Consider the following 13,086-nt stretch of genomic DNA (forward strand, 5'->3'; position numbering starts at 1 on the left):
CTCACTCAGAGACACAAAACACACGGACTCCACTCAGAGACACATCACACGGACCCCACTCAGAGACACACAACACACGGACCCCACTCAAAGACACACAACACACGGACCCCACTCAGAGACACACAACACACGGACCCCACTCAGAGACACACAACACACGGACCCCACTCAGAGACACACAACACACGGACCCCACTCAAAGACACACAACCCACGGACCCCGCTCAGAGACACACAACACACGGACCCCACTCAGAGACACACAACACACGGACCCCACTCAGAGACACACAACACACGGACCCCACTCAGAGACATACAACACACGGACCCCGCTCAGAGAGACACAACACACGGACCCCACTCAGAGACACACAACACACGGACCCCCCTCAGAGAGACACAACACAAGGACCTCACTCAGAGAGACACAACACACGGACCCCACTCAGAGACACACAACACACGGACCCTGCTCAGAGATACACAACACACGGACCTCACTCAGAGACACACAACACACGTACCCCGCTCAGAGACACGCAACACACGAACCACACTCAGAGAGACACAACACACGGACCCCACTCAGAGACACACAACACACGGACCACACTCAGAGAGACACAACACACGGACCCCACTCAGATACACACAACACACGGACCCCGCTCAGAGAGACACAACACACGGACCCCACTCAGAGACATACAACACACGGACCTCACTCAGAGACACACAACACACGGACCTCACTCAGAGAGACGCAACACACGAACCCCACTCAGAGAGACACAACATACGGACCCCATTCAGAGACACGCAACACACGGACCTCACTCAGAGACAAACAACACACGGACTCCACTCAGAGAGACACAGCACATGGACCTCACTCACAGAGACACAACACACGAACCCCACTCAGAGACACACAACACACGGACCCCGCTCAGAGACACACAACACACGGACCCCACTCAGAGACACACAACACACGGACCTCACTCAGAGACACACAACACACGGACCTCGCTCAGAGACACACAACACACGGACCTCGCTCAGAGACACACAACACACGGACCCCACTCAGAGACACGCAACACACGGACCACACTCAGAGAGACACAACACACGGACCCCGCTCAGAGACACACAACACAAGGACCCCACAGAGAGAGACACAACACACGGACTCCACTCAGAGACACACAACACACGGACCACACTCAGAGAGACACAACACACGGACCCCACTCAGAGACACACAACACACGGACTCCACTCAGAGACACACAACACACGGACCCCACTCAGAGACACACAACACACGGACCCCACTCAGAGAGACACAACACACGGACCTCACTCAGAGACACACAACACACGGACCTCACTCAGAGAGACACAACACACGGACCCCGCTCAGAGACACACAACACACGGACCTCACTCAGAGAGACACAACACACGAACTCCACTCAGAGACACACAACACACGGACTCCACTCAAAGACACACAACACACGGACCCCACTCAGAGACACACAACACACGGACCCCATTCAGAGACACACAACACACGGACCCCGCTCAGAGACACACAACACACGGACCTCGCTCAGAGACACACAACACACGGACCCACTCAGAGACACACAACACACGGACCCCGCTCAGAGAGACACAACACACGGACCTCACTCAGAGAGACACAACACACGGACTCCACTCAGAGACACACAACACACGGACCCCACTCAGAGACACACAACACACGGACCCCACTCAGAGACACACAACACACGGACCCCACTCAGAGACACACAACACACGGACCTCACTCAGAGAGACAACACACAGACCCCACTCAGAGAGACACAACACACGGACTCCACTCAGAGATACACAACACACGGACCCCACTCAGAGACACACAACACACGGACCCCACTCAGAGACACACAACACACGGACCCCACTCAGAGACACACAACACACGGACCTCACTCAGAGAGACAACACACAGACCCCACTCAGAGAGACACAATACACGGACCCCACTCAGAGAGACACAACACACGGACCCCACTCAGAGACACACAACACACGGACCCAGCTCAGAGACACACAACACACGGACCCCACTCAGAGAGACACAACACATGGACCCCACTCAGAGACACACAACACACGGACCTCGCTCAGAGACACACAACACACGGACTCCACTCAGAGACACACAACACACGGACCTCGCTCAGAGACACACAACACACGGACCCCACTCAGAGACACACAACACACGGACCCCGCTCAGAGAGACACAACACACGGACCTCACTCAGAGAGACACAACACACGGACTCCACTCAGAGACACACAACACACGGACCCCACTCAGAGAGACAACACACAGACCCCACTCAGAGAGAAACAACACACGGACCCCACTCAGAGAGACACAACACACAGACCCCACTCAGAGAGACACAACACACGGACCTCACTCAGAGAGACACAACACAGGGACTCCACTCAGAGACACACAACACACGGACCCCACTCAGAGAGACACAACACACGGACCCCACTCAGAGACACACAACACACGGACCCCACTCAGAGAGACAACACACAGACCCCACTCAGAGAGACACAACACACGGACCCCACTCAAAGAGAAATAACACACGGACCCCACTCAGAGACACACAACACACGGACCCCACTCAGAGACACACAACACACGGACCCCGCTAAGAGACACACAATACACGGACCCCGCTCAGAGACACACAACACACGGACCTCACTCAGAGACACACAACACACGGACCCCACTCAGAGACACACAACACACGGACCCCACTCAGAGACACACAACACACGGACCTCGCTCAGAGACACACAACACACGGACCCCACTCAGAGACACACAACACACGGACCCCGCTCAGAGAGACACAACACACGGACCTCACTCAGAGAGACACAACACACAGACCCCACTCAGAGAGACACAACACACGGACCTCACTCAGAGAGACACAACACACAGACCCCACTCAGAGAGAAACAACACACGGACCCCACTCAGAGAGACACAACACACAGACCCCACTCAGAGAGACACAACACACGGACCTCACTCAGAGAGACACAACACAGGGACTCCACTCAGAGACACACAACACACGGACCCCACTCAGAGAGACACAACACACGGACCCCACTCAGAGACACACAACACACGGACCCCACTCAGAGAGACAACACACAGACCCCACTCAGAGAGACACAACACACGGACCCCACTCAAAGAGAAATAACACACGGACCCCACTCAGAGACACACAACACACGGACCCACTCAGAGACACACAACACACGGACCCCACTCAGAGACACACAACACACGGAACCCGCTCAGAGACACACAACACACGGACCCCACTCAGAGACACACAACACACGGACCCCACTCAGAGACACACAACACACGGACCCCACTCAGAGACACACAACACACGGACCTCGCTCAGAGACACACAACACACGGACCCCACTCAGAGACACACAACACACGGACCCCGCTCAGAGAGACACAACACACGGACCTCACTCAGAGAGACACAACACACGGACTCCACTCAGAGACACACAACACACGGACCCCACTCAGAAACACACAACACACGAACCCCACTCAGAGACACACAACACACGGACCCCGCTCAGAGAGACACAACACACGGACTTTACTCAGAGAGACACAACACACGGACTCCACTCAGAGACACACAACACACGGACCCCACTCAGAGACACACAAAACACGGACCCCACTCAGAGACACACAACACACGGACCCCGCTCAGAGAGACACAACACACGGACTCCACTCAGAGACACACAACACACGGACCTCGCTCAGAGACACACAACACACGGACCCCACTCAGAGACACACAACACACGGACCTCGCTCAGAGAGACACAACACATGGACCTCACTCAGAGAGACACAACACACGGACTCCACTCAGAGACACACAACACACGTACCCCACTCAGAGACACACAACACACAGACCTCGCTCAGAGACACACAACACACGGACCCCACTCAGAGACACACAACACACGGACTCCACTCAGAGAGACACAACACACGGACCTCACTCAGAGAGACACAACACACGGACTCCACTCAGAGACACACAACACACGGACCCCACTCAGAGACACACAACACACGGACCCCACTCAGAGACACACAACACTCGGACCCCGCTCAGAGAGACACAACACACGGACTCCACTCAGACACACACAACACACGGACCTCGCTCCGAGACACACAACACACGGACCCCACTCAGAGACACATAACACACGGACCCCGCTCAGAGAGACACAACACACGGACCCCACTCAGAGACACACAACACACGGACCCCATTCAGAGAGACACAACACACGGACTCCACTCAGAGAGACACAACACACGGACCCCACTCAGATACACACAACACACGGACCCCACTCAGAGACACACAACACACGGACCCCATTCAGAGAGACACAACACACGGACCCCACTCAGAGACACACAACACACGGACCTCACTCAGAGAGACACAACACACGGACCCCACTCAGAGACACACAACACATGAATCCCGCTCAGAGACACACAACACACGGACCTCACTCAGAGACACACAACACACAGACCTCACTCAGAGACACGCAACACACGGACCTCACTCAGAGACACAAAACACACGGACTCCACTCAGAGACACATCACACGGACCCCACTCAGAGACACACAACACACGGACCCCACTCAAAGACACACAACACACGGACCCCACTCAGAGACACACAACACACGGACCCCACTCAGAGACACACAACACACGGACCCCACTCAGAGACACACAACACACGGACCCCACTCAAAGACACACAACCCACGGACCCCGCTCAGAGACACACAACACACGGACCCCACTCAGAGACACACAACACACGGACCCCACTCAGAGACACACAACACACGGACCCCACTCAGAGACATACAACACACGGACCCCGCTCAGAGAGACACAACACACGGACCCCACTCAGAGACACACAACACATGGACCCCCCTCAGAGAGACACAACACAAGGACCTCACTCAGAGAGACACAACACACGGACCCCACTCAGAGACACACAACACACGGACCCTGCTCAGAGATACACAACACACGGACCTCACTCAGAGACACACAACACACGTACCCCGCTCAGAGACACGCAACACACGAACCACACTCAGAGAGACACAACACACGGACCCCACTCAGAGACACACAACACACGGACCACACTCAGAGAGACACAACACACGGACCCCACTCAGATACACACAACACACGGACCCCGCTCAGAGAGACACAACACACGGACCCCACTCAGAGACATACAACACACGGACCTCACTCAGAGACACACAACACACGGACCTCACTCAGAGAGACGCAACACACGAACCCCACTCAGAGAGACACAACATACGGACCCCATTCAGAGACACGCAACACACGGACCCACTCAGAGACACACAACACACGGACCCTACTCAGAGACACACAACACACGGAACCCGCTCAGAGACACACAACACACGGACCCCACTCAGAGACACACAACACACGGACCCCACTCAGAGACACACAACACACGGACCCCACTCAGAGACACACAACACACGGACCTCGCTCAGAGACACACAACACACGGACCCCACTCAGAGACACACAACACACGGACCCCGCTCAGAGAGACACAACACACGGACCTCACTCAGAGAGACACAACACACGGACTCCACTCAGAGACACACAACACACGGACCCCACTCAGAAACACACAACACACGAACCCCACTCAGAGACACACAACACACGGACCCCGCTCAGAGAGACACAACACACGGACCTCACTCAGAGAGACACAACACACGGACTCCACTCAGAGACACACAACACACGGACCCCACTCAGAGACACACAAAACACGGACCCCACTCAGAGACACACAACACACGGACCCCGCTCAGAGAGACACAACACACGGACTCCACTCAGAGACACACAACACACGGACCTCGCTCAGAGACACACAACACACGGACCCCACTCAGAGACACACAACACACGGACCTCGCTCAGAGAGACACAACACATGGACCTCACTCAGAGAGACACAACACACGGACTCCACTCAGAGACACACAACACACGTACCCCACTCAGAGACACACAACACACAGACCTCGCTCAGAGACACACAACACACGGACCCCACTCAGAGACACACAACACACGGACTCCACTCAGAGAGACACAACACACGGACCTCACTCAGAGAGACACAACACACGGACTCCACTCAGAGACACACAACACACGGACCCCACTCAGAGACACACAACACACGGACCCCACTCAGAGACACACAACACTCGGACCCCGCTCAGAGAGACACAACACACGGACTCCACTCAGACACACACAACACACGGACCTCGCTCCGAGACACACAACACACGGACCCCACTCAGAGACACATAACACACGGACCCCGCTCAGAGAGACACAACACACGGACCCCACTCAGAGACACACAACACACGGACCCCATTCAGAGAGACACAACACACGGACTCCACTCAGAGAGACACAACACACGGACCCCACTCAGATACACACAACACACGGACCCCACTCAGAGACACACAACACACGGACCCCATTCAGAGAGACACAACACACGGACCCCACTCAGAGACACACAACACACGGACCTCACTCAGAGAGACACAACACACGGACCCCACTCAGAGACACACAACACATGAATCCCGCTCAGAGACACACAACACACGGACCTCACTCAGAGACACACAACACACAGACCTCACTCAGAGACACGCAACACACGGACCTCACTCAGAGACACAAAACACACGGACTCCACTCAGAGACACATCACACGGACCTCACTCAGAGACAAACAACACACGGACTCCACTCAGAGAGACACAGCACATGGACCTCACTCACAGAGACACAACACACGAACCCCACTCAGAGACACACAACACACGGACCCCGCTCAGAGACACACAACACACGGACCCCACTCAGAGACACACAACACACGGACCTCACTCAGAGACACACAACACACGGACCTCGCTCAGAGACACACAACACACGGACCTCGCTCAGAGACACACAACACACGGACCCCACTCAGAGACACGCAACACACGGACCACACTCAGAGAGACACAACACACGGACCCCGCTCAGAGACACACAACACAAGGACCCCACAGAGAGAGACACAACACACGGACTCCACTCAGAGACACACAACACACGGACCACACTCAGAGAGACACAACACACGGACCCCACTCAGAGACACACAACACACGGACTCCACTCAGAGACACACAACACACGGACCCCACTCAGAGACACACAACACACGGACCCCACTCAGAGAGACACAACACACGGACCTCACTCAGAGACACACAACACACGGACCTCACTCAGAGAGACACAACACACGGACCCCGCTCAGAGACACACAACACACGGACCTCACTCAGAGAGACACAACACACGAACTCCACTCAGAGACACACAACACACGGACTCCACTCAAAGACACACAACACACGGACCCCATTCAGAGACACACAACACACGGACCCCACTCAGAGACACACAACACACGAACCCCACTCAGAGACACAACACACGGACCCCACTCAGAGACACACAACACACGGATCCCACTCAGAGACATACAACATACGGACCCCACTCAGAGAGACACAACACACGGACCACACTCAGAGACACACAACACACGGACCCCACTCAGAGACACACAACACACGGACCCCACTCAGAGACACACAACACACGGACCCCGCTCAGAGACACACAACACACGGACCCCACTCAGAGACACACAACACACGGACCCCGCTCAGAGACACACAACACACGGACCCCGCTCAGAGACACACAACACACGGACCCCACTCAGAGAGACACAACACACGGACCCCACTCAGAGACACACAACACACGGACCACACTCAGAGACACACAACACACGGACCTCACTCAGAGACACACAACACACGGACCCCACTCAGAGAGAGGGGTGCCTGGATCGGGAGGCGAACCCGGGGACTTTTCGCCTTGAGGTGTGGAGCGTCGCCATCGCGCTGCCTCCCGAATGATTTCCCGGCGTGATAAGCGGCGTGTCCATGAGACACGCCGCTTATCAGAGAGGACGATGTGGGGTGGGGGGGGTGAGAGAAGTAAATCCACTGGAGTTACTCAAACCGCGCCCCCCCCCCCCCCGGAGGGCACGCTGGCAGAGTGGGGCCTTGTTTTTTCAGGACGCTTTGAAGGCCACGGTCCCCAGCTGCCGTTACCGTGGCCCCAGGGGGGCATGAAGGGGGCGGCACAGTGCCGTGGTTATTTTAAGGCGAAGGTGGCGGCGTCGCCGGAGCGAAACACTGCCGGCATTGTTCCACTCACTCGGGTGGACGGGACCCGGAGTCATGCTCGCTCGCTCACTCGCTCGTCCGATGCTCGCTCACTCACTCACTCACTCGCTCGCTCGTCCGCTGCCTGCTCGCTCGCGGGCCCCAGAAGTGGACGCGCGATGGGCGCGGAGGACGCGAGAGACGCAGAGCGTCCGGGCCGCGACCGCATGGGCAGCCACACGGGCAGCCACGCGGGCAGCCACGTGGGCAGCCACATGGGCAGCCAGAGGTGACTGCTGCCACCGCCTCCTCTATCACAACCACCACCATCGCCGCTGCCACCATCATCGCAGCCGACATCACTGCCAACACCGCCACCATCACAGCCAGAGTTGCCACCTGTTCAGGTTTTCCCAGCATCACCCCTCTTAGTCCAGCTGGGGTTGTCCTTAGAATGTTGGAGCTGAGGTGGGGTCAGTGCGGACTTTAAACCCCACGACCGCCACACGCGTGGGGACAACCGTGTTTGTGTTGTTTTTTACAGCGGTCCCCGAACGCCAACTCGGTTCCCGCATCGCTTCCTGGAGCCGTTCCTGGATGGGTTGCCATTCCCGGAGCAGCTCCCGTAGCGGTTTCCAGAGTTGTTCCCAGAGCAATTCCGGGATCGGTTCCCAGATCAGTTCCCAGATCGGTTCCCAGATCGCTTCCCAGATCGGTTCCCAAAGCGGCTCCTGGATCGGTTCCTGGAAGATTCCCAGATCGGTTCCCAGATCAGTTCCCAGATCGGTTCCCAGATTGGTTCCCAGATCGGTTCCCAGAGCGGCTCCTGGATCACTTCCCGGAAGATTCCCAGATCGGTTCCCGGATGGGTTCCCGGATGGGTTCCCGGAGCGGCTTCAAATATAATGCAGCGACACTGCCGCAGCTCGCATGAGCAGAGAGACGCGCGGCGACACGAGGAGTGGTCGCGGCTCATCCCCCACCTTGGAGCGCTCCCCCACAGAAGATCGTCATCGATTTGATCGATCTAATTACTTGATCGCCATTTGATACAGTCTGCGCACGGGGGCTAGAGCATTGCCCCCTTGCGCAAGGCGTGGGTTTTCTCTGGGAGCTCCGGTTTTCCTCCCACACATGGTAAAATCATAAACACGACTCATCGTTAATCGGCTGGAAACATCTCACAGCACGGCGGTACTGGCAGCAGACTCGTGCCCTGGGTCACCCGTGAGAACAAGACTCCTGGCCTGGTCTCTTGAGCAGGATAGGAGCTCTCACCTGGATAAACAGTTCAACACTGAGACCTGTTAGGCAACGCAAGAAACGCGTGATAATTAAAACCAAATTACCCTGACAGAGAGCGGCGGGGGATGCGGCGGCTATTGTGAAAGCCCAGGTGAAACGGGGCACCAAGTTTCCCAAGAATAACAAGAGTCGCCGGGGGGAGAAGATTGCATCGCACGTTGGCAACAACACGGAGGTGACATCGCCGGCCAGCAGAGGACTCCTGGCCCGGGCCAAGGCCAAACCCAATGCTCCCTGCTGTGTTCTTGGCCTGCAACCGACTGCCTCCCCATCCCATAGACTCACACGGAGACTCGCAGACGGTGCAGACTCGCAAAGAGACATACAGAATCACATCAATCTGTAACGTGCACCGCGGGCGAACCGTATGGCGGGCGCTCCGGCCTACAAAGGCCCCGTGGTGACCGTCACCGCCGCCGCCGCCGGCTTTACAGCGGCGACGTCGCTCCCTACCGCCAGACTCGACCCTTCTGCGAACCGCAGCGGCGCCTTCCTTCGTGACGACAGCCGCGCGCTATCGCAACGACGGCGCCGATACTGCGCGCCCTCCGTTATTTCCGTCACTACGGAGAGCGGCAGGGGTGCCACGGCAACGCTTCGGAGCGGCCACCCCGCGGGGCGACAGCGACCCGAGCGAAGGGGCGCGCCACCGACGGGCGCCCGGCCTGCACCGGCGTAGGAAACGGGTTCCGTAAAACGCTGCCCGGGCTGTGTGGGGAAACAGACAGGAAGGCACTTAACAGATCACAGAGGGCCCTTAATGGGCCCTGGCTAACACCGAACACATGTCTGGCGCACGGCTGCGTGCTACTGACCTCATTCTCGCGGACATGTGCGCCACATGTGCCACTGTGTGCCACGCTCGCCACGCTCGCCACACACGCGACGTCGGCACTGACCGACTGCTGTCTCGGGCGACGATGGTGGCTACGACGGCGGACACAAACACGCGTAGAGATGCGTACGCAGCCTCCGCCCGTGCGTTAAGCGAAAAACTACGGCAGCGGCAATTCCTCAACGAGTTCATTCTGATCCCCCTGTCGCAGGTGGCCGTCAATTTATTTGAGCAAATTGTGACCAGCTGTGCCAATGAGTCCTCATAACGACGAAGCTGGCGAGTGGCTGCCTATCTCTGCATCACTGCCGCTGCCAGGAAAGTCGGTCTCGTGTGCTCACATTTACCGTGACGGCAGCCTGAGGCAAGAGGGACCACAATGCACTTCTTTGGGAACTGCCCATAATGCTTTGCAGCGTAACGCCCAGAGGGCTGGCTGTGCGTGCGCGCGTCACGGATTCACGCGCATCGTCTGCAGCATCACGCTAACACGCGGTGACACAGCAACAACAGCAGCAACAACAGCAGCAACAGGCACACGCGACATTGCTCACCTGCTCTTCCGTGAGGAGGATCAGCCGAGTGACCATGATGCTCACGGCATTGCCAAGGCTGGAATCGTGGAAGAGTTTGGCGACCTGACCTCCACCAAACAAAACAGGTTTGGGTTGACCAGGGGGATCGGGGCGGGGTAGAGGAAGGGAGAGGGAAGGCGGGGGAGGTAGAGGACGAGGAGAGTGGAGGTGGGGAGCGGGGTGGGAGAGGCGAGGGGAGACACAAGCCGAGTCACTTCCGAGTTGGGCGTCACGACCGTCCGTCCGCCGACGCACACAACGACAAAGATCCCCTGTGTGGCCAAGCGCTGCTTTGAAGGCACACAAGGGGGTGGGTGGGCCAGCACCATGCTCCACCGCCTTTGTCTCCCAAGGTGCTCATTTGAGGCTGAGTAGACCTAAGGGAGGCCCAAGACCGGTTCAGATAATCGTCACTGGCGTTGGCCATGAGCGGGAATTGAACTCGGGTCGCCGGGTTTGTAGAGCTCTAACTGCTACAACACCACTCCCCGCAGACACACATGCACGGACAAAAGACAAAAGCACACACGTGGACACACACGTGAACACACACACACGTGGACACAGTGTACACACACACACGTGGACACAGTGTACACACACACACGTGGACACACAGTGGACACACACACACACACGTGGACACACAGTGGACACACACACACGTGGACACAGTGGACACAGTGGACACACGCACACGTGGACACACAGTGGACACACACACACACGTGGACACACAGTGGATACACACACGTGTGTACGCTTGGCAAAAACACGAACTCCCGGCTGCAGCACAGAAAACGATGGCGCCGTCTCCACCACAGGGGCTGTGACGACGCACTGTGGTCACGCGGGGGAGGGGAGGGGGTGGCGGCCCTCGACTTCGCCCGGTCAGCGCGTGCCAGGTAGCTCGTCCGAGGTCAAAGTGGCTCAATCATTCTGGGTCGTCATCCTCCATCTGTCTCTCTCTCTCACTCTCCCTGTGCCTTGGGCCTAGAACCGAGCACCGCTCCCACGGTGCTCACCGTGCGCTCGTCGTCAGGAGCGAGCCCGAGCTTGTGCAGGCGTTCGGCGCCGAGCCACCAGGTGGGCCGAGCCACCTTTGGCAAACCGGCCGGCCGCGCCGCCTGTCGCGGTCAGCTTCAGAGGCGTGCATGCAGGGCGCCGCGTTGCTGACCGACGAACGAACAAACCAACGAACTCGCGGCGCTTTCGTTCCCACGGGCGCCGCCAGGGCCCGGGTTTCATTTTAAGCCGCCGCCGAACCGGCGCCCGGCGGGTTTGGCCGCAGCTCGAGAGCGGCGAGAGCGCCCGACGCTCGCCTCCTCACGACCGCCCAGCGCCCCCTCCCAGTGTGGCGAGCGGCTGCCGTTTAAACGGCCGCGGTGGCCGCCCCCGACGCTACTGCCGAGCGGCACCTCGCTCTCGGGGCCTCTCTGCCGCTTGCTCCCCCCCCCCCCCACCGCCGCCGCTGGAGGACCGAGGACCGGACTGAGGGCCTGCTGCTGCAAACTCCAGCAGCGACCCTCGGCCAGCAGAGCCCAGCCGGGCCCTCCCGGGTCCTGCATGAGTCTATGGGTCTCTACGCTAGTCTATGGGTCTCTGTCCCAGTCTATGGGTCTCTATGTAAGTCTATGGGTCTCTGTGCCAGTCTATGGGTCTCTGTGCTAGTCTATGGGTCTCTGTGCCAGTCTATGGGTCTCTGTGCCAGTCTATGGGTCTCTGTGCCAGTCTATGGGTCTCTGTGCCAGTCTCCATCTCTATATGAAAGTCACAGCTGACCG

The 13,086-nt window shown here is 57.8% G+C and overlaps 1 protein-coding gene across 1 annotated transcript in view; it reads right to left on the minus strand.

Annotated features, from left to right (window-relative positions):
• The window catches only part of LOC144947991 (A disintegrin and metalloproteinase with thrombospondin motifs 6-like), a 69,566-nt gene that overhangs the window by 40,245 nt on the left and 16,235 nt on the right, over positions 1–13,086 (minus strand). The window contains exon 7 of the mRNA XM_078877422.1: positions 11,282–11,365. Coding sequence (XP_078733548.1) covers positions 11,282–11,365 — 84 coding nt within the window. The remainder of the gene's footprint in view (positions 1–11,281; positions 11,366–13,086) is intronic.

This window comes from Lampetra fluviatilis, chromosome 3, assembly GCF_964198595.1.
Source record: "Lampetra fluviatilis chromosome 3, kcLamFluv1.1, whole genome shotgun sequence".
Taxonomy (NCBI): domain Eukaryota; kingdom Metazoa; phylum Chordata; class Hyperoartia; order Petromyzontiformes; family Petromyzontidae; genus Lampetra; species Lampetra fluviatilis.